General features: G+C 36.1%; 1 protein-coding gene across 1 annotated transcript; it reads left to right on the top strand.

Moving 5' to 3' along the window:
* The first annotated feature begins 624 nt into the window (after positions 1 to 624).
* Positions 625 to 23,226, top strand: LOC140793390 (protein FORGETTER 1). Its single transcript, XM_073144846.1, is given in 33 exon segments — positions 625 to 1,283; positions 1,286 to 1,303; positions 2,315 to 2,380; positions 3,021 to 3,194; positions 3,286 to 3,416; positions 3,600 to 3,676; positions 3,980 to 4,161; positions 4,286 to 4,363; positions 4,466 to 4,598; positions 5,896 to 5,956; positions 6,033 to 6,114; positions 7,206 to 7,334; positions 7,597 to 7,740; positions 7,875 to 7,974; positions 8,051 to 8,179; positions 9,702 to 9,772; positions 9,952 to 10,124; positions 10,219 to 10,312; positions 11,438 to 11,535; positions 11,614 to 11,749; positions 11,845 to 11,951; positions 13,182 to 13,277; positions 13,399 to 13,486; positions 13,584 to 13,704; positions 14,390 to 14,501; positions 14,586 to 14,709; positions 14,788 to 14,865; positions 14,966 to 15,084; positions 16,317 to 16,370; positions 16,452 to 16,554; positions 18,740 to 18,868; positions 21,426 to 21,537; positions 22,851 to 23,226. Coding segments are annotated over 33 exon segments (3,807 nt in total). The 5' UTR covers positions 625 to 824; the 3' UTR covers positions 22,880 to 23,226.
* Positions 23,227 to 23,704: the final 478 nt, after the last annotated feature.

Raw genomic sequence — 23,704 nt, 5'->3', positions numbered from 1 at the left:
TTTTAATTATAATATCTTAAGTAATTAAATTACTGTGTATTTTTCGTATATTAAGTAAATAATAAGTTTGAATTCAACTTACATTTTGTGTAATACAAACTAAGAAATAAGTAAACTTAACCGTCAAATTTATAAAAATAGAAACGTCCAATAATTATAATTACATAATAAAAAATTGAAATATAATTAATTTTTTATTTAAACTCCTTAATTGTGGACTTTGATCGAAGCATTTAATAACTATAAATTATATAATAAAATAAAAAAAATATAATTACTTTTTTAATTTAAGTACTATTGTACCAAAGATAAAATTTGGAAGGGAAAAAGAGGGGGGAAAAAAATCTTACTTACAATTAAAAGACTTAAGAAAAATAAAAAGTACACGTGTTCTTTTTTCATCGAGACATTAATAAGACAAACTATTTCTTTTGAAGGGTATCCACACAATTATCAACTTTAGAGGGGTTCATAAACAAGTAAAAGATTTTAGAAGGGTGTAAATGCAAAAACAATTCCATTAAATAACTACTTCTGGTGACGCGCGGCACGTGACTTCCATGAGCAAAATCCCGCAACCCTCCATTTATTACATCTAAACCTTCCTCCTTTTCGCCCGAACTCCTCCCCTAGTTGTTCATCCCGCTCCGAAAGAAGGAAGATAATTTTATACCAAACGAAACCCTCCCTTTCCCTTCAAATTCCCATCTCTCTCTCTCTCCCTCCCTCTCTCTCCCTTCCAATTCCGACGCTAAGGAGAGAAGAAATCTAGAGAGATTTTAAGAGAGAGAGAGAGAGAGAGAGAGAGAGAGAGAGAGAGGGGAATGGGGCAACCATCGGGTCCTCGCACGCAGGTGCCGCCGCTCCCGCCCCCGGGGCCGGCGCCAGCGCCACCGGGGAGTTGCCAGGTCCGATGCGCCGGATGCCACGGGATCCTATCTGTGGCTCCGGGGATGACGGAGTTCATCTGCCCTAAGTGTCAGCTCCCACAGATGCTTCCGCCGGAGCTGATGGCCAACGCAGCTGCGAAAGGCCCTTCTCCGCCGGCGCCGGCCCCGCCTCCTCCCAGGAGACCTCCGCCGCAGGCCCAGGGCATCGATCCGACCAAGATCCAGCTCCCCTGCGCCCGATGCAAGGCTATCTTAAATGTGCCCCATGGCCTCTCCCGCTTCGCCTGCCCCCAGTGCGGCGTCGACCTCGCCGTCGACCTCTCCAAGCTCCAACATTTCTTCGGGGCTTCCTCGTCCGGGGCACCGTCGCTGCCAGGGATGCCGCCTCAGGAACCCCGGAGGAGATCAATGAGGTGCGACATGTAAAAAAAAAAAAAAAAAAAAAAACATTTTCTATGCCGTTCTTGGTACGGACTGAGATAACCCTAATTTGACTAATTAAATTGTTTCTTCTCGATGCAATTCAAGAATTTCTTTTTAAGGCTAACCTTTTTTGGTCCGGATTTCGATAAACCCAACTGGCTTAATTGGGTAGCTTTTTCTAGATATAGTATTCGTCGAACTATCTGAAGCATGATTCATCAGTCATTTACGTTTGAATTTTGAGATGAAATGGAAAGAGAACGAGGTAGAAAAGATTGAGCTAATATTCAGAAAGGAATGTAGATAACACATGCCACTACAAAAATCCTGTAATATGCTGCCGTCCTGTCAACTTAGTGGACCTTGTTCGTTTCAACATTCACATGCTACCCATTCATTCTTTTGGTAGGGGGTTTTATACCGTTCTACTTAATTTTTCTCCCATTCGTTGGGTGACATTTCCCTAGTTTTGTTTATCATACTCTTGACACCATATGTGTGACATGTTTACTTTATAATGATATATCTAGGTATTGATGTTTGCCTTTTTTTTTTTTGTTGGGTTAAGCGGAATAAAGGAGGCGCGCCCTCATGCTTCAACTCATTAGGAAATTTTTTTTTACTAATGATCAGAAGTTGTGCTGCGGTTTAATATGTTTCTTCAATTCATTAGGATACATAGGAGGAGGTCTCCCATGCTCTCTCATGCTTTTTACTCTTTGTTAAACAAATAATAGCGATTTTCAAATTTAAAATGACAAAGAATAGCTTAATTGACCTCCATTTATTACAAAGAAGAACAGTCGTAGGATTTTCTGCACTTTTGTTCACTTCATTTTATGCCAGTAGTTATCCAGCAGTAATATAGAGCGCGGTCAGGTCTCACTAGCCACAACTTTCTCATTCTTTTGAGGATTATCTTATCTTTTTTTAAGAAAGATTATTAAATTTTTGTTTGAAATTTGACATTTCTTGGGTATTATACTTGATATCTTGCCCAGGTTGCTATCGATGTGGAGCGAGAAGAAGATGAAGGTGGTCCTGTTGGTGAAACCTTTACGGACTATGTAGGTACATTTTAGTATTTCATTACAAAATAAATGGAATAGATCAAGATTTTGAAACTCTCTATGTCCGTAAATTATTCATTCAAAACCATAATGAATTTTGAGCTGGATTGATAACTCTCTATATTTGTAAATTACCGCTGCAGAAGTAAAATGAAAGAGATCTCTATCTCTCTTTAGAAATCTCTATCTCTCTTCACTTTTATTCTGCAGTAGTAAGAAAGAGGGAGTTAAATAGTGGGTGAGAATGATAGAAAAGAATTATGCTTATCCGAATTCACCAAAGAACGAAGCAGTCGGAAGAGCTCGTTGGATCGGTCACTGGATGAGCTTAGTGAAGTGTGAAGGGTGGAAAGAGAGTGTGTGTGGGAGATAGAAAAGCTAAAAACGTAAAAAAAGAATTGGGGACATTAATTACTAATGTTCCTCAAGTTGGATTTATTTATCTCTGACCTAAATCTTAAAAAAAAACCATTTCAACAAGCTTTAGCCGATCCTTCTTGGGATCGACCGAAACTAGAATTCATGAAATAGATGCTTGCCACATCTTTATTTCCATGTATTGTCAATCTCTGTTCTTTTTAGCAAGACATTCTCATAGTATAATAATATTCTTACAATATATGTATTTGGTTTGCAGTGCCCTCCCAAGCTGTCACTTGGTCAGCCTCATCCAGATCCCGTTGTTGAAACCTCTTCCTTGTCAGCTGTGCAACCTCCGGAACCAACTTATAATCTGAAAATAATTGATGAGCTTGCTGAAACCAAGGCTTTGTCATGCTTGCAAATCGAAACAATAGTCTATGCCTGTCAGGTTATTCTTTTTTTACCTTTCAATTGGCGATGTTTTGGTTGTTCTTGGCTGACTGTTTAATTGATGCTATTCTGTTTCTAATTGTATGCAGAGACATCTCCATCATCTTGAAAATGGTTCAAGAGCAGGTTTTTTCATTGGTGATGGAGCTGGTGTTGGTAAGGGTCGAACTATTGCTGGATTGATTTGGGAGAATTGGCAACGTCGCAGACGTAAAGCACTGTAAGCATTTGAATAATTTAAACTTGGATGTTGCACTTAATTCTGTTAACCTTGTCACACTTCATGGTTGTTTATCTTTTGATCATCTTCCCTTTTTTCAGGCTTCTCTCTTTTCTAAACTATTAAGATGTTAAATTTCTTGTCTTTCATTGCTTTCTCCTCATTGTAGTGGTACTTTTGCAGTTGGATTTCTGTTGGGTCAGACTTAAAGTTCGATGCTCGTAGAGATTTGGATGATGTTGGTGCTACATGTGTTGAAGGTAACTATCAACACGTCCTTTGCTGGTTGTCACAACAATCCTTGTTCTTACCTATACTGACCTAGTGTTGTTGCATAATGGTTAATGTATCCGTATATGTATTTATTAAGAAACACGGTATGTGGGCATGCGTAAAAGAATTTATTTCATTATTATCAATAATAGCTACTGAAGGTATCTCTTGGTCATTGGTCTCACATCTAGTCAGTTATCACCTGTATTGCTGATGTAAATCTCTTATTTGTAGTGACAAAGTCTTTCTCATGTTTGACTAATGAGAGGACTTCAATCTTTGTTCTGCAGTACATGCTTTAAATAAGCTTCCATATTCTAAGCTAGACTCCAAAGCTGTTGGTATCAAGGATGGAGTAGTGTTCTTGACATATAGTAGCTTGATAGCATCATCTGAGAGAGGGCGTTCTCGTTTGCAGCAGTTGGTGCAGTGGTGTGGGTCAGACTTTGATGGCCTTCTAGTGTTTGATGAGGTACCCCAAGATTTATTGCTTTCTGTTTTTGATGGCTTAACGACAGCTCCATCTTTCAGTCTTTATGTTAGTCAATCTTCATTTATGTTAAATGTTGATTACTTGAAGACTACCTTTCATTCAGTGCCACAAGGCCAAGAATCTAGTTCCTGAGGCAGGAGGGCAACCTACTCGTACAGGTGAAGCTGTTCTTGAGATACAGGTATATGCATTTTATTGGTATTTTGGTCTTAAATGCTGTAAATATTACTTTTCTTTTTTGTGTAAGTTTTTGATACATGAGCACAATGTTAACACATTACAGGCACGATTACCTGAGGCTCGAGTTATTTATTGCTCAGCAACTGGTGCTTCTGAGCCACGAAACATGGGTTACATGGTCCGGCTTGGACTTTGGGGAGCTGGAACATCTTTTTCTAAATTTCAGGATTTCTTAGGTTTGCCTTTCCCATCCTGCTTAATTTTTGCAATCCTTTGATTGTTATAGACTTTACTCCTCTAGTCATCCAATCACTCAGAGCTGTATGGCATGAAATATTTTCTTCTCATTTTCAAGAAGAAAAGGTATTAAATGTTGAATCTTGGTAATCATTTTGAGACAAATGATTACAGTTTTACTTTTCATGACAAATATCAATGTTCATGCACTTTTCACATGTTCTTCCCATCTTGGTATGATCTACAATTGTTTTTCTTCCATTTTTCACTTATACCTGCTTGCATTGAATCTTGAAAGGACAACATTATTTTTAGTTTATTAAAAGGACTATGCTGCATAATTATGCAACTGCATTTCTGACATTCTCCTCCTAAGACAATTTAGTACTCATGAGCACAAAATCTTGAGGACTTGTGGATGGTGCAAGGCTTTTCTCCACCATTGACTTTTTCTGATGCATGGATGCGGTATTTACTAGGTTCCAACAAACTCATTGTCATTGATCGAGCTAAATTTTTGTAATGCAAATCATACGGATACAGATTGCTGATTAGTTGACATTACTGATTAACTGGACCGCAACCACATACCAAATATAGAGGTGAACAATAGAGCCACTAATCCTCTGACAAACTGAGTCTGCAAATCCTAATGTAAACATTTTCTTGTAATGTTTAATATCTAGAAAGTACTAACAGATTCAGAGTTAGTTGTAATATTGAGACTGGACAGAGGTTAACAATTGAATATTTTTTGTCAACCACGTTGATGAATTATAGGTGGTGATCTGTGACAATCATAAAAAGGCACGGTATTGTCTTAACTTTAGGATTTGAAACAAAGAAGAGAGTATGTAGAAGTACTGCAAGTCAAGAATGATGTGCTGCCCCATGTCAATCCCATATCGGCACCTTAAGGAGTTTATCCAAGTCCTTATGTATCAACTGATATAACATTTTTTAAGCCATGAGTGTGTTACGCGCTTGCCTGCCTTGGCATCACTTCCAAAGCTTTTTAATCATGAAAATCAATTTTCTTGAGAGGAGTAGAGGGCTGAAATATTAGAAAAAAAAATAAAAATAAATTTCACACAGTTCAAAGTGGAATTCCAAGATTGTAACTACTGATATTGTCTTCGGTCTTTTCCTATATCCTCTTTACTCTTTTCCTTTTAGTTACACTTGAATAGTTTGCCATTCTTCTTCTTATTATTATTTTTTGTTTGTATACTTTTTAATGCATGATTTGTAGCAAAAACAACAACTTTTTTTTTCTTATAAACAAATCTTTTTCAGGAGTTCTTGATAAAGGTGGTGTTGGAGCACTTGAACTTGTTGCAATGGACATGAAGGCTAGGTTAGAATTTAGAAGTTGTTACAAAGTGCTTTTTGGTTCAAAGGATATCTTTACAATATATAAATACCTTGTCTAGGGGCATGTACGTTTGTCGCACTCTAAGCTATAAGGGTGCAGAGTTTGAAGTAATAGAAGCACCTCTGGAGGAAAGAATGATGGTAAAGAGAGTATTCCCCTTGCTACTGTTAATGTTTTCTCAGTATAAAAAAAAAACCTTGAATATATTTAGTTTTTTTGTTGTCCGTTTCCATTTATTAATTAAAATCAATAGAGGACTAGTCCTGTTCTTATAAGTTCTCTTAGTTTCGGATTTGTAGGTTGTAAATATTCCATGGAGCCTTCTCATTTCTATTTAATAATCTGTCCGGCATTTACAATATTAAGCTTATTTAATTATAATTGGATGCATCTGTATTTTTCAGTTTTCTTTTGGTCTCTAAACTGCTTGCTCTTTGGTCTCTATAACTACATGCTAGATATGCAAATTATTTATGTTATAAATTAGTCTTGATTAGTATCATATTTATAGCTGATGTATAGCAATTTTATTTTATTGAAACCATAAGTAAGAAAACCGAAAGACTGCCGTACATTTGAGTGAGGCTGCTTCTTTATAGGTGATCTTATACCTGCAACTTCTGAAGGTAAATATGCTGGTCTTACTGGTTCTTCTTTTATTAGTGGGTGTAGTAAAATTGGCTAATTTTGTCTGTTTTCAGTATGTTATATCTTTGACCAATACTTAATGCAGACTATAGCTTTTGTATTATAAAGTACAAACCATCGGAAACCTTGGTTAGAGAAGATACACCAGGGCCAATGACATGGTTATTTCCTTTGATACATAATATTTCTGCCTTTTATTTGTTAAGAATTATCTAGATTTTATGTATTAACTTTCTTTGAGTTGCTTGTTTATTCGAAGCTTCACTTCTGTTTTTATTTTGGTGGTTATAAATCATTAAATTGAAGCTTTAACTCATTACACATGCTGCACTTTGTGGTTTTGCCTGTTCATCAGAATACACTTAGCACTGGCTAAATATGCCAGCTTTTGCTGCAACATTTAGTTTCAGAATTTGCTGATATGGATTACGTTCTTTAAGTTTTTCCCTCAATTTTCTTTTTTCTTGGAAGCCAGTGAAAGTGAATTGACTTTCATGTATGCTTTCTGTTTACTGGTGATTGCTATACATTCAAAGCGTATATTTTGGAGCAGCCTTTATTTGATAGTTAATTTGCAATGCAGAATATGTATAAGAAAGCAGCTGAGTTTTGGGCCGAGTTACGCGTTGAACTGCTATCAGCAAGTGCATTTCTTTCAGAAGAGAAGCCAAATACAAGCCAAATTTGGCGGCTGTATTGGGCCAGCCATCAGGTTATATCTTAAACTTTTTTTTATTATATTTGATTTTATTTTTTGCATAGTTGTGTTTGTGTGCATTTTAATCTTGTGGCTTTGAGCATTTAGTCTTCTAGAAATTATAGATGCATTTCTAGGGTATTCTCTATGACATTGAACATCTATTTCGGATACAACCAGTGTCTTCAAATGCAAGTGAATGCTTATAAGTTGAATCTTTTTCCTATTAAGTTACATATAAATTAAAGGTAAAATTTTAACACTGTAGTTTTTGCAGCGATTTTTCAGGCACATATGTATGTCAGCCAAAGTACCTGTAGCAGTGAGACTGGCTAAGCAAGCCCTAGCAGAAAATAAATGTGTGGTTATTGGTCTTCAGAGCACTGGAGAGGCTCGAACTGAAGAAGCTGTTACAAAATATGTGTGCTCTCTTCTTGTTCATCTAACTGTTTTTCTTCCTGTCTGAACATTGGTGATGAATTTTCTACTGGGGTACCCACTGATGGCTTATTTTTCTAAAATGTTGCTTTGCTTATTTGTTGAGTCTTGGAGCAGGGTGTTGAATTAGATGACTTCGTATCTGGTCCTAGGGAGCTTCTTCTTAAATTGGTAGAAGAAAATTATCCTGTTCCACTAAAGCCTGATTCAGTACCTGGTTTGTTTTTAACTTGTTTGCATACCTTAATTCTTCAAGTTTTGCATATGTTATCCTTTTTCACTAATTGTCATAGGTGAAGAAAGTGTTAAAGAGCTCCAACGCAAGCGGCATTCTGCAACACCTGGTGTATCTTACAAAGGAAGAGTCAGGAAAGTTGCAAAGTGGCAAGTTAGTGATGGTGAAAGTGATGAGGGATCCCTGGGTGAGCTTCGCTGCAATATATTAGTTGCAATTGACCATCAAATATAAGATGCAGAATTATTTATTAAATTGCTTAGTTACATAAGATATTTATTTAAGTCTAAACGTAGAGGGATCTCTGGGTGAGCTTCATATTTCCTGTTGGCCTATTATGTTAGTTTTCCATAGTTAGTTACAGCCTATATCACATAGCTTGAATTAGCAAGAAGTTACATATGGATAATCATACACTAAGGTGGTATAGTTTATAAGTACATATGTAGTTTCAAATTTGATCGACTTTTTTCAGATTTTGTAGATATAATATCTTTCAACACTTCTGCCTAACATCGAGGTCAAGCTTTTTAAATTGCTCTTTTATTAGTTATCTACTTTAAACCAACGATGGCTATGCCACAGACACGGACCGTGCCGACCACTGGCCGGCACAACACGTGCTACGACACTTACCGGCTGTGCCATAAAAGGAGAAAAAAAGATAAGAGATACTCACCTTTGCCTTTGCAGTCACCGTCGCCATCGCTCGCTGATCGCTGCCCGCCGCTCGCCCTCGCCGTTGCTTCGTCGAGTGCCCTAGTGAGAGAGGGAGGGAGAGAGAGGGTGCCGGTTGGCACGGCCATCCATGCTTTAAACTGCATCCACATTTTTAAGATGCCGATGAACATATTTAACTAGAGAGGAAGTTGATTGACATTAGATTGAAATGTAAATTGGGAATATGTGAACTAAAATGTTTCCTCATAAGGATTTAAAAACCATTGGTACACCTTGTTTAAGTGGCCTGTCTACATAATATATGTTAGTAAATTGTGCCTCTCTGCATTTTGGAGGTGTGCTGAAGCACCTAGCTTGAGAGAGACCCTTCCTTGCTTCCTCTATGTTGGCGTCTTTCATCGGAGAGAAGTCCTTATACCGCTTCGCATCTTGTTTTAACTGATTAAATGGGAGGAAAACCCTACCACTTTTGTCTTTTCAAGTGGTAGCAAGATGGGGCAGATCCTCCCTCGCTAGGCACTCCGATGATGGAAGAAGGTGATGAAGGCCAGTATGGTGGTTTCCTATTCTCATGCCAGCATCTTACCATCACGACATATGGTGCACTGCACGGCTGTCGCGGCTTAAAACCTTGTTTTCTTGGTTGTCCTTGAGTGTTTGAGTTGCTCTAGCTGAAGGTTCTTCTAGGGTACATTTTGGCTAACTGGCCACAGTGGGTTAACAGGTTGACAAGTCAGGAGATCTTTAAATTGAGCAGGATGAGAGAAAAAAGAAGTTTTGATGTGAGTTGCATTGTATAATTGGGGAGATTTAGGCATGTGTCAATCGAGAGGGACTTTTGAGTACCATTATTGTCTTATTGAAATGCCAATGCTATGTGCAGGGCTGTACCATGGTGTTATCTGTCTTATGTGACTTAGTGTGATCTGAAACTGACACTATATTCTATATTTCTGTTATCGAGGGTAACTCTTTTCAAGGTTGGGTTTTACTTTCACTTGATAATGAATCTCCTATGGTCATTGCAGCTGACTCTGATCAGGAGTCAACAGAATCTGATGAGGAGTTCCAAATCTGTGAAATTTGCAACAGTGAAGAGGTTATTTTATATTCCCTACGTAACATATTTCTTTGATCTTCATACTTTTTCTTAGAATTTCTGATATACTTTTTTCTCTGGTTAGTAGTAAATTCTCTATTATGTGGTGATTATTTTTTGCTACATATGTGTTCCTTTCTTTTCCTTAAGTTTGTAATGTACTTGTCATCATCTTTTAGGAGAAAAAGATGTTGCTTCGCTGTTCCTGTTGTAGTCGACTTGTTCATCCTGCTTGTCTAGTACCTCCTTGGACTGAGGTAGTGTCTGATGATTGGTCATGCCACTCATGCAAGGAGAAAACGGATGAATATTTTAAGGCAAGAGACGCCTACATTGCCGAACTCTCGAAGAGGTATGTTCTCAAAAAGCTGAAAATTAGTTAATACTATGTTAGACATAAAAGCCACCACATACCATAGTTTGCTATCAGATTTTGTATTTATCAGGTATGAAGCTGCACAGGAGAGAAAATTAAAGATCTTGGAGATAATCCGGTCATTGGATCTGCCTAACAATCCTCTTGATGATATAATTGATCAGGTAGCATGGTCAGACTTTTTGGGATTAACTTGTTATAATATGTTGTTTTTATTATGACTAGAGAGACTTAATGGTCAATGCAACTCAACCTTTATACTTTTATAGTTTTATCCAATATTATAGAAGTTGCCCATGGTATGTGGGCGGTTACCCTACCATATAATGTCTTGATAGTATGCAGGCGCCTATGTAGTTTAACATTTCTAATATGTAAAAAATTAAAAGTAATTATATATAACATATAACATATAGTATATAGTATATATAAATTTTTATTAGTAATAAACTATTTTATGTATAAATGTAGTAAACAAATAACATGATCAATTATTCAAATAATGAACTCACAGTAAATTACTAAATAGTCTAAGACTCTAGGTTACACTTTTATCATTTACCACTAATTCAACTACTTAAATAACCAAATCACAATTTCACAGTGTTCACATTAATCACTAAGCAGTAACAAGTAATTAATTGATTATTTAATAAATCAATGGGGCAGTGCTGGTGGGAGAAGGTAGCAAAATTTGCATCGGAGGAGAACGTGAAGAAAGGAAAAGAAAACAACAGAGGAGGATGGTGGAGGTCGAGACAGGAAGCTGAGGGGAAGAATGGGGGAGCATGGAGAAGAGGTGGGACGAGAGGAGGCGAGAAACCATGGGAGGAGGAGAAGAGGTGACCACTACGGTTGCTGGCCGAGCTGTCGCTAGCCACTGATTGTCACCCTACTTGAGAGGAAGAGGATTAAAACTTGGGAATTTTGAAGGGATCTGGGATAATGGGATCAATTAGGGTTTGGAGCATAGAGGAAGAGGATTAAAATTTGGGGATTTTGAAGGGATTTGGGATAATGGGATCAATTGGGGTTAGGAGCATAGTTTCCTTTTTTTTTTTAAAAAATCCCATCTGGTCACTGACCCAATCTGCATTGTGAGCAGTCTGATCCGCTTTGAACCCCCTCAATCACTAGAGCCCACCTATGCGGGACGGCTGCATATGCAGATGCCCAAACACTTTTTAAAACACTGTTTTTTCCCATAAGTAACTGCTGACTTGGTTCTGTTAACTTTAGGTCATATATATATATATTGTTCTAGTTAATTTTTGTTTGCAAATTTGCAGCTAGGGGGCCCTGAGAATGTTGCAGAAATGACTGGTCGCCGGGGTATGCTCGTAAGGGCATCAGGTGGAAAGGGTGTTATTTATCAGGCGCGGAACACGTGAGAATGGGTTTGTTATCTTTAATTTTTTTTTCCTTGTAGAATTAAGTCAAACTTACATTGTGCATTGCTTTCCAGAAAGGAAGTTACAATGGAAATGATAAACATGCACGAGAAGCAGTTGTTTATGGATGGAAAAAAGTTGGTTGCTATAATCTCGGAAGCTGGATCCGCCGGTGTCTCTCTGCAAGCTGACAGAAGGGCACTAAATCAGGTCTAGACTTTAGAGCTTCACACTTTAACCTAGATTAAGTTTTCATCAAGATTTATTGGAAGATTTCCCTTTGCTGAATCTTAAGGAATTTTCAGCATAGGAGGGTACACTTAACACTTGAGCTTCCATGGAGTGCTGATCGTGCAATTCAACAGTTTGGAAGAACTCATCGTTCTAATCAAGCATCAGCACCTCAATATAGGTTTGTTCTTATTACAGTGAAGCAATGCTTCCCCTTGTTTTCCTCACCTCGGTTTCAATCATATAGTATTTGATTTAGGTAATTGTGTTCTAGGCATTACTAACTCATTGGTAACTTCTCTTTGACAAAATTAAATGCAATTTTGAAAATTTTCATTTGTGGTATATGTATTATATGTAAAATTATTAAAAGATTAAAGAGTAGTGCGGGATAAGGATCTGAGTTTCTGCTAGGTGGCACATCTTGTACTGGCAGATTGTTGGCACGAGAAGTAGGATGTGCCATGAGACTTAGCTGAACTGCAACTTCTCCAGCTTGCATTGAATACTGGCAACACCAAAGATTAGAGCTAGAAAAACCATGTCCAACTGCTCTTCAAGTTTCTATTACTGTGACTAGTTATCAGTTTAGCTGACCACACTTCGAGGAATTAAATTTACTTTTAAAGTACTTGTCATGGCTGCGCAATTGATACGTTGGGACTGGTCCATTGAAGTGAAATTACTGAATCAGAATGTTAGTGCTTATTCTGGAGCTGATCTTCTAATCTCGTTCTTTTTGATGGGCTTTATATAGTTGTTAAAGACGACTTTTCATACCTTTGTTGAATTTCTTGCTATTCAGATGCATGCAGAATGAAGCAAACTTACTTGATAGCTGGATGCTTCTGATATGTTCAATTTTCATTTACGAAACTAATTAAAAGTAAATAAATATCATGCAGCTGGTTTATATCAATTCTTTGCTGGTAATATGTTCAGCAACTAAAACGCATGTGCAAAAATTATGTGTTGCTGGGATGAGATTGTTTAGGTGGGTTAGTGCCTAAGTGGTGTTGCTAGGTATTGAATATTAAGGCCTCCATCATACCCAGGTGAGACCACATGAGCTATAGTAAGAAAGAGGTGCTCTATTGTAGATGAAGGAACTTAAACAGGTAGAATAAGGTGAAAATAATTGAGAAAGCAATGAGAGGGCATATGATTACCCTTTCATTGACAGAGTTCCTTGCTCAATATCTGGAAAGATGGTAAGCACATGAGGTTTTGATCTACGTGAAGATGCATACAAACATACCCTCATATGATTGCCCTAAAATATTGAGATGTAGGATTTCATAAATTATTCTCTTTTTTTTAAAAAAAAAAACTCTCTTGCCCATAGAATTTAAGCAGCTGTTCTTGATGTATTATCTTAGACTATGCAGTCTTTGCCATCTATGTTGTCTAGGCTTCTTTTCACAAATCTTGGTGGTGAAAGGCGATTTGCATCAATAGTTGCAAAGAGATTAGAGACACTTGGAGCTTTAACACAAGGAGATCGCAGGTAAGCTGATCATAGTTTATTCTTTATAACTGAGAGATATGATAAGCTTGTTCATCGGTACAGTAGTAGGAACAATTAAATTTTGTATGTTCTACAAGTCATTGTTGGTTAATATGTGTAGGGCTGGACCTTCACTGAGCGCTTTTAATTATGATAGCAATTATGGAAAGAGGGCCCTCATGATGATGTACAGGGGAATAATGGAACAGGTTTGTAATTTTATCAAGGTCTATCCAGACCTGTTTACTGTTCCTTTTTCTGATCTATGAGAGAAGTTCTAAGCAAAGAGTTTTTCAAGCTTATCAGGATCCTCTGACAGTTGTGCCTCCTGGATGTTCATCTGAGAATCCAGCTAGCATTCAAGAATTTATCACCAAAGCAAAAGCTGCTTTAATATCAGTAGGAATCGTCAGGGACACTACTTTATGTGAGTACTTTTGATTCTTCTTATTCTTTTAATTAGAAGGTCAATGAATGAATGAATCAAGTAGTAAATACCAATTTACTTGTAATTGATGGAATTTGTTATTATCAGGAGTAAATACTGCACTAGTACTGCATAAATTATTTATTTTCATGTATGTTTAATCAGGACATTAGCCCAAAAGAAGGAAACAAATGCAGTGTAATATTATTCTCAATCCTGTGTCCAAAAGTGTCTGTTAATATATGTTCAATGTATCTTGTTGAATACTCATGTCAGAAATTAGAACTTGCTCTGGAAGTTGGGAGAAAGCCTGGTTGTTTCTCAAACCTAAATAATTTCATGTGTACTGTGATCTCGGTTGATGTATAAGTGCAATAGTGCATAACTGCTTAATGTTAGATATCAATGTCTATGACTCTATTTTAGCTATGTCCACTCATTGTGGTGCTTCTTTTCTTAATTCACTTATGTGGGCTGTTGAATTATAACGCAAGAGCACCAATTTTTTAAAGGATATTTCCGAAATCTTTGTTAACCAACCAACATGGCTGTGCCAGCTTATATGCCAGATCAACATGAATAGGAAATTTTGACCCAGTGCCTTTAACCCTTTTTGATCTTCCAAACTCTATTTCATTGGGAAAAGGATTTGCTTACTCATTGGAATGGCAAATGATCAATACAGGCAATGGAAAAGATTCTGGAAAGATTTCTGGCCGTATAGTGGATTCAGATATGCACGATGTTGGACGTTTTCTTAACCGTCTTCTGGGGTTGCCTCCTGACATCCAAAATAGGCCTGTACTTTGTTGATTACTTTTCCTCAATGATGATAGTTTACTGCTGATGGGCATCAGTTAACACTTGGACATATATTTCAGGCTATTCGAACTTTTCACCAGCATTCTTGATCTTTTAATTCACAATGCACGTAATGAAGGACAACTTGATTCTGGAATTGTTGATATCAAAGCTAACATAATTGAAATGCAGGGACAACCCAAGGTAAAATTTGTTGGAATGGCATGTTACCACATTAATATTGTTTCTTCTACAGCTTTATGTAATAGTTTTCTTTTTCAGACTGTTCATGTTGATAGCCTATCTGGTGCTTCTACTGTTCTCTTTACTTTTACCATTGATCGGGGAACTACTTGGGAGGTAAAATATGATTTCCGAGAACTTCAGCTGATCTTTTAATTCTCAATACTGAAATATTTTTTCTTCTTGATTATCTTACATCAATTTGTGGACATGTTAGTCTGCAAAAGCTCTTCTTGATGATAGGCAAAAAGATGGTGCTAGTTCAGTTAATGATGGATTCTACGAGTCCAAAAGGGAATGGATGGGCAGGAGGCATTATATGTTAGCAGTAGAGGGGTATCCATCTTTTCTTAGCAGTGATTTCATGCAGTGCACTTTCAAGTTATTCATTTTATTGTTCTTGTCTATGATTCTGGGTAACAAGAACAATTACCATAAGATATGCGAGATCATGTGGAGTCCACAAAATTTTTAACTACCTAATTTTATCCATGAAGCTTCTTCTTCTTTATTTATTAATTTTGTTAATTTTTTTCTGCACGGATCAAGTTGCAGATGAGAAGGTTCTCTTTGTCTCTTATACAGTAGTTGATGTTGGTTATATTGAGTAGGTGTAGCTTTTATGAGCTCAAGCTTTCTTAGATTAGATATTCTGACTTGCTATATCTACTAGATAAAGAGGTGATGGTGCAATCTCCTTGTCATGTTTCTAGATATATCTACCGAAAGTCAGAGTTTACTTGTATCCTTTTAAGCATTACCTCTCCAGTAAAGGAACACAATAACTTATGTTAGTTTGCACTTATTTTTAAAGTACTTCAAAGTGCCATAAATCCTTATTTACTTATTTGTAAAATAATGAATTCAGGCAATCAGTATTCATTGAGAAACAAAATTCATCCAATTATCTCTAATGAACAATAAGCTCATGTAGAACGAATTTATATTACAAGTTATAGTGCAAGTATATAGAAGGATAAATATTAATTTTTTTTAATCTTGTCAACCTTATTTTCCAATGAATCTTACTGAATTATGTATAAATTATTAATTGCATACTCTGTATAAGTATGCCAAATACAAATTGGTGGATTTTTACTATTCCAAACTGCTGGTAAGTTTTTTCTGTAACCATCTGAAAGATGCCATCTGTACGGCAAGCTGTTATGACACATAACTAGGGATATCAGCAATTCTCGCACAAAGGAAGCTTACAAATGTATACTAGTTAGTGCTACATGAAATAAATCAATAAAAAAATTATATATATATATATATATATATTTTTTTTTTTTTTTTTTTTTTTTTTGTGTGGATGTCCTCGACTAGCCTAGCTTGCGACACTATCTTGTCTGCATAATTGCGTTGACCATATATATAGTAACTAAGTAGCATGTATGATTGTCAAAATATAGTTAAACCACATATAATCATATGCATTGCATTTCTCTTTTCTTTGCTGAGGTTTTTTCTGCAAGTCCTTGATGTTTCAACTTTCAAATTAGTTGCGATTGCTTGTGCTATATTAATGTTTGACTTGCATTTGTATACTTTATCTATTGCATCAGGTCAGCTGCAGGAGTATTTAAGATAATTCGTCCTGCTGTTGGTGAAGCATTAAGGTACGTAAGATTGCAATATATTCATCATAGTTGCTACAAAATCATATTCTGTTGTAGTTATTTCTTGTGTAATACCACCAGGGAGATGCCTTTGTCTGAACTCAAAAGTAAGTACAGAAAAGTGTCATCAATTGAGAAAGCCAGCAAAGGTTGGCAAGATGAGTACGAGGTGTCTTCTAAACAGGTAACTTGTCCACTGGAAAGTTTGTTTGAGGTCCTTAGGAGCTAGATGTTTTCTCTGTTCTGTTTACTCTCTGATATATTACTCAGTATCATGAGAGAGCAACATCAGTCATATAAGTTTGTTATACTTGCTTCCTTAAGTAGTGATTTCTTTGATGGCTTGACTTAGCTCTAATAGATTTTACCATGGTTCAAAGTATTGGCCGATACAAGTACTTATCGGTATCAGGTGATGCTGATCCGAAATCACAGCCAAAACTAAGAAAGATTCTAGTTTCGGCCGGATTTTGGTGGAGGTGGCTAATACTCGGTTGTGTCGGCCACGTACTAAAAGTGCTAAATACTTTTCCTTTTTCAACAATTAAGTGCATTATGTTCTACACCCATTGTGATCTTAATACATGTCTTAAGTTGATTATAGTTAGATACTATATAATTTTGAATTCTAGCTTTCCTTGTCCATAAAGCTACCTCCTAGGCAAGGTCGTCCGAATTCTAGTTATATCGATCTTATTCATTTATATGGTTTCATGGCATGTGAACAATTGCACATGTGATTCTTGATTAACTTAGTGATTCATAAACCATAAACTGGTTTCTCTATTATTGTTTATATTTTCTTTTCTTTAGTTTCCTATTTTATTCTTAAAAAATTGATATTACATAAACATAATTGGTTAAACAGCTAGAGCACAAGTTTTACTCAGACAATGATTGGTTCATTCTTGAAGCCAATTACTTATAACCTATTTTGCTTCTCGTGATACTATATAGTAAGCATGGTCGTCCTTTTTTCTCATATTTCTTTTGTTTCCTGTTATGCTAGATTGTCACACCAGGATAGGCCACTGACTGATTTTAGTCCTACTTTAGCATCCATATGGTCTGAAACAGGGGTTGATGCTTCCCAATGAACCCTTCAAAGGGCAATAATTTTTGTAAGTTGATTGATTAAATCTAGTAGCCGTCTCCATTGTGATGAGAGAAGTTACAAACATTTGAGAACTGTTGCATACGTATTGCAAACAAAATTTTCTTGTCAGCCTTTTCAGCTTTTAGGTTTCTAATATTTTAATATGCAACGGCTTATCAGTTTTGCTAGTTCATAACTACTTAAAAAAAGATATAATCAGAGGCAAAGTCCTTTGTAAACACTGTTAGTCTTGAACAAATTCCTAGATAAATTATGGTGGAGGTCTTCGAGACCATCATATATGCTATAAAGAAACCCATTTTGATGCTTCAATCTTCATGATTTGTCTATTGTGTGGAAATGTCACTTCTATATGGAGTTGTTGATTGCTGACTTGCTACCCTAGATCCTTATATTAAGATTCAATTGCCAACCAAAGTTCTCTAGGGTCCTCTAGAAGCTGGGAGAAGGGGTTTAGTTCTATGCAATAGGCAGCTCCTCGATTGTCTTCTATACTGATATCCTTATAGTTCAGAGTACTTCTATCACATTCTTAATTTGTTTCCTCCATCCGTTAATCTACTAATATGGTTGCACACCCATGAGATTAGATGAAAATATTCTTATTTTAAGTAGCGATTTGGTTTGATTTAGTCACCCAGTTATGTCTATCATACACACATTTACATGGATTGAAATTGCTTGCCATGAAGTAGTGACATGATGTTCATGGATCATAATAGCTGTAAGAAACATGCACCATAAATCCATAATTAGCTTGATGATAATTTTAAAACTGGTTATCTTTATTTCTCAGTATTTTTTAACATAGCATTTTCTATAAGTTGGCACCAATCTTAATAACATTGATACCAAAAGTTCTGGACCTTAGGAATCGTTGACATTTGAAGTATTAATATCATGTCTTTGTCCTGCATATACGTGTCACATTAAACTCTGGAGATAACATGGTTTAATATCCACATGTGATTTTGTCTATTCCACCCCTAGATATATGTTTTCATTAAGTATTGGCAGGTTTCACAGACTAGTTAACAATTTTTTCAATCTAAAAATATCTATTAGCGATAGGTTAGGGCTCATGTAGTGCTGTCCTAATAATATACCTTGTAAATTGTAATATGATTGAGCTGTGTGTATTTCTTTTTCTCTTAATTTAGCTAGAAATATAACCTTATAAGTCTGCTTCTTTATCTTTAGAATGTCATCATTTTTTGATATCAGTGCTTAAGGGTTCTTGTTCTTATTTCAGTGCATGCATGGGCCCAAATGTAAAGTCGGCAGCTATTGTACTGTAGGGAGAAGATTACAAGAGGTCAATGTTTTGGGAGGCCTCATTTTTCCTGTCTGGGGAACTATAGAAAAGGCTCTATCTAAGCAGGTAGAGTTCATATTTTAGCCTGCTTTATCAATGGATAGTTGGGACAAACACTCGAGGCATTATTCTCCAGAGTCTTTTTATAAATGTGGATGTTATCTTAAATTCTTCAAGCAGCACTAAAATGTTACTAGCACTAATGTTCCTATGGAAGATATCAATTGTTAGATAACAGTACTAAATAACATATTATATGTCTATTCATATTTTATAGCATCATTGTGAGTACTCAGTGAAGCAAGCATGGGTAAAGGAGGTTACATTGGGTAGCTTGATGGGTGGTGTCAATCTTTATCAAGATCCAGGACTATTAGGAGCATGGATGCATTAAGTGTTTCAATAAGAAAAGGAGTTGAAAAGAATTTTTTTGATGGATGCTAGGTTGTTCAAGTAGAGAAATCATGGTTCAAAGTATCGATTGCTATGTATTGGTATCAACCATTAGCGATCCAAAACTGGAGCCAAAACTAATTTCCCCTTGGTTTCAGTGTAGTATCAGTCGATATGTATCGGTCAAATTGGCTATCAACACAAAATTTTACTTTTCCTTTCACGTGGACTATATGTAGATTGCATCCTAAGTTGGATCTAACTTAAATCTGACTCAGGATATCAATTATTGATGTCCTAATATCTTTTATGTTTTCTTTCATTCTTTGTATTCCTTTTCGTTTCTATTTTTCACTTTACTCCACTCTTTTTTATGTTTTCTTTTAACACCTAAGTTCCTGCGATCACCTTTGTTGTAAAGGTGGTTGTTAGTCTCATCTAAATGTGGCTTTCTGCCACCTTTGTTCCAAGGTGATGACAACAATGAGCCCACCTTTGTTCCAAGGTGATGACAACAATGAGGACATGTTTTTATTAAATCTAGTCGAAGTTTGATAATGTTCTTAGCAGTTTCACTTTTATATTATATTGTTACTATTTTATGTGAGTAATCTAAATTTTCTTATCTTTATTATTTTTATGAACTTTTGGGATTTAAAAAAAGAAAGACAAAAAACACTTATCCAAACTCACCAAAGTGCGGAGCATCCGGAAGAGCTCATCAGATCAACCATTAGATGAGCTCGGTGAAGTGTCTAGGGTGGGAGGAGTTTATGTGTGAGAGATTGAGAGAGCTGAAAACTTAAAAAGAAGGCCGATGGGGATATCAATTAGTAATGTTCCCTCGATTGGAAATATGTATGTTTGACTTAAATCTTTACAAATATTATTTCAGCTGGTTTCAACCGAATTTTGGCTGATATGTTAGAGACGTATCAATTGATAGCCTGATACTGGCCAATCCTAGACTGAAACCAATCATTAGACTAGTTGCAGGTTAGGATCGGGATTGGCTATGGCTCTCGATCCATTTCAGCTGATCTGTCTCAGGATCACCAAAAATTGTGATCCACACAGAAATCAAATAGGAAACATAAAAAAGCAAAATCTAAATTGAGACTGAAACACACCAAAAGATCGAGACAATTTTTTTAACATAGAAAGACCTCCTTCAAAGAAGAAAGAAAAATTGCGGATTCAATCAACCTGTCGCGGATGAATTTATTTCACACTCAAATATAGTTACAAGATTTATTTACAACCATTCTCACTATGCTCTGGATGGTCTCTCGGATTGAAGCCCTCTTGCTGGAATTTTCTGCGTCGATGAGCTACTCGGTGAAATAGACTCTACTTGGAGCACTCAATGAAGGTAGTAGATGTGTTCACGGTTCTTTAAGCTCTTCTGTTGCTTCAATACATGGTAGATGATCTCCAAGCAACAGACAAGAGAAAGCTCTCCTCAACTTTTAATAGAAAATAAGCACCTTGAGGAAAGTAGACCGTTTAAGCAATTAGTCTTTGATTTTCCTTGAGTTCTCTGACTTAATCTAACATTTGACATCCTTTTATAAGATTAGTAGAATGTTCTTGATTCGTTCTAGGAGAATCTCAAAAAGAAATACCTAGTTTTGAAACAGTTTCAGAAATTTCTGTTTTTGACCAGCTTTGAATTAGATACAGATTCGTATGTAAACTTTGTGCTAGGGTGCGCACTTAACCTGTAGAATTAAACTTCTGTCGTATTGACTTGATTTTTTACTTCCGTTCTTCGATCTTCGCACGAATGTTCTTCCACAAGTCACATGTCTTAGACCTAACAGTAGACTAGATTGTATACAATATTTTAAAGTATTTATTATCCACGAACATAAATTCACACTTACAAAGTTAATGCGCTAGATGGATAGCGTCTCTTTAAATGATAGATTTATAATGAGCGCTAGATGTGCAAGTTAGTAATGTCAGAAATAGAGAATAGTCTAATGAAGATTTTCTAGTATATATAATCTTGAGACAAGATAAATGGTTCCTTGATCTGATAAAGACATCTTATATCTAGCTTTAGACATAAGTGAATATATTGTATATGCTAACATAGTTAATGTCTATTATAAATAATACTTCGATATTACTGTATGATTTGGTGTTACCATCTAGATCACCTTGTTGGTCTGTTAAAACTTTCTGTTTTGCTATTCTATTTTATGCTGACATTAACGTCCTACAGGCTCGGCAAAGTCATAAAAGGATACGTGTTGTACGTTTAGAGACAACAACTGACAATCAGCGGATTGTTGGGCTTCTTATTCCAAATGCAGCAGTGGAAGCTGTGCTGCAAGGTTTGTTCCTTAAGTTTTAGTCTGCAAGAGATAATTCTCTCTATATGCTGGTTGTTATTGCAACAATGCATATTAGAAATAAAGGATAGAATATTTTGTTTTGATGCAAATTATAGTAATATGATATTACATCATTAGATTGTACAGTTATTGCCAGAACATTTAGCTATGAGTATCTCAAGATTTTGCCTCATTAATGTACGGTTATACAACAACCAATACAGTTGGAAATGACTTGCACCATAGCACATAACCATGAATGATTTTTGTAAATTTCACTGCTAAACTGTTGAAACCAACTGAATCACATTTCCTTTGTGGTAAATGTGAACAAGTTGGGTATGCATCAGATATTTAGTTTTGGGCCTTTTATTCCAAATGTAGCAGTGGAAGCTGTGCTGCAAGGTTTTTTCCTTAAGTTTTAATCTACAAGAGATAATTCTCTCTATATGGTCATTGTTATTGCAACAATGCATATTAGAAATAAAGGATATAATATTTTGTTTTGATGCAAATTATAGTACTATGACATAACATCATTGGATTGTACAGTTATTGCTAGAACATTTAGCTATGAGTATCTCAAGATTTTGCCTCATTAATGTACGGTTATACAACAACCAGTACAGTTGGAAATGACTTGCACCATAGCACATTACCATGTCATGGTTCTTGTAAAATATCATTTGCTAAACTGTTTAAAGCAACTGAATCACATTTCCTTTAATGTGGTAAATGTGAACAAGTTGGATATGCATCAGATATTTAGTTTTGCAAGCAGATTTCTCCTGTAGCATAAAATTATTGGTTTTTTTGATGGTTTATAATAGTCAGATCCTACCACATTTTTTTCTCATTGCATTTTAACTGACATGTCATTTTACTTTTTCTTTGTTCTTTTCTATCCCCTCTGCCATCATCTATTCTTGAGTTCCAATTTATTTCTTTAATGAGAAAGAGGTTTATAACCAAATTATATTTGATCCTTAGTGATGCAGAGAGTACAAGGCTAACATACATTCTGTTTTCTCAGATTATAATGTTGATTAGTCTTTGGTGATATATTTGAATAATTCTTTTAGTTATTTATTTGAGTCATTTCCATGTTTGTCAATAAGTCAATGTTGGTATTCATTTTTTTTTTACTTGTGACATCAGATGCCTCTCAACATTCTCATCTAATAAATCTCGCATTCTGGTCATTCTGCAGTAATGTGATAAAGTTGTACTATTGCCTATTCGTCAGAAATCTTTTTTCTACTATCCTTCCCCTGGTTGTCCTTTTCTTCACTGTTTTAACTTTGCTGTGGCAGATTTATCATGGGTTCATGATGTTGATTGACATGGGACAAAAGACTTTCTCTTTCTGCATTTTGATTGATCATTCATCAAATTTTGCGGTTAGTTTGGCAGCTATTCAGTTTTCGGGTTAAGCCATTCAAGGTCAGTCTACAAATTCAGAGTATATACATAATTGCGTTCCTCGGTGTAAAAGTTTCTTGTTTCTTCCTTTTCCTTTTTTGGCCTATATGTTGTATATTATGTAAACAGATCACATAACAATCCCCAAACTCGTTGTAGAGAGGTCACAGTTTCATTAATATTTTGAGAAGTTCTTGTGGACTTCACTTATTCAGACCTCGTTGTACACAAAATTATAAGAAAATGGAGACTCTGCAGCAATTACAAGTGTTGTTACCCTCAGCAGAAAAATGAAAGGAAGCAGGCTCTCTTGCCACTGATGCAAATAAATTCATCAGTGAAGAATCACCAGATTGTCATGGCGATCTTTATACAAAGTCAATTGCGATGACAACTGAAATAAGTCTTGCATGATATCGGAACAGTTAAAAAAATAAAGAAAAACTGTGAAGTGGAACAAGCAAGTTGGCAGGCTGAGATTAGTGTGCTAAGTTGAATCTGTGCTTGAGGTTGGTCGGTGTAACTAGTTTGCCGTTATTCAGGCCTAAACATTATAGCAGGTACAGGTCCCAAAAAGCATCTCAATTCGCAGTTGACTCTGATCCTGCCGTAGAGAATCGTTTACAACTAATGAAATTTCTCTGGGGCACTCTACCTCCCACGCCTCGCCTTCCTGAAAGTTGATCACTTGGGATCACTTGGGTTTGCAACAATAGATTATGTAGCATTTAAAATCCTCTTGTTT

This window comes from Typha latifolia, chromosome 8 (genome assembly GCF_019914945.1).
Source record: "Typha latifolia isolate L0001 chromosome 8, TyphaL0001v2, whole genome shotgun sequence".
Taxonomy (NCBI): Eukaryota; Viridiplantae; Streptophyta; class Magnoliopsida; order Poales; family Typhaceae; genus Typha; species Typha latifolia.
This window is presented reverse-complemented; position numbering and strand designations above follow the sequence as displayed.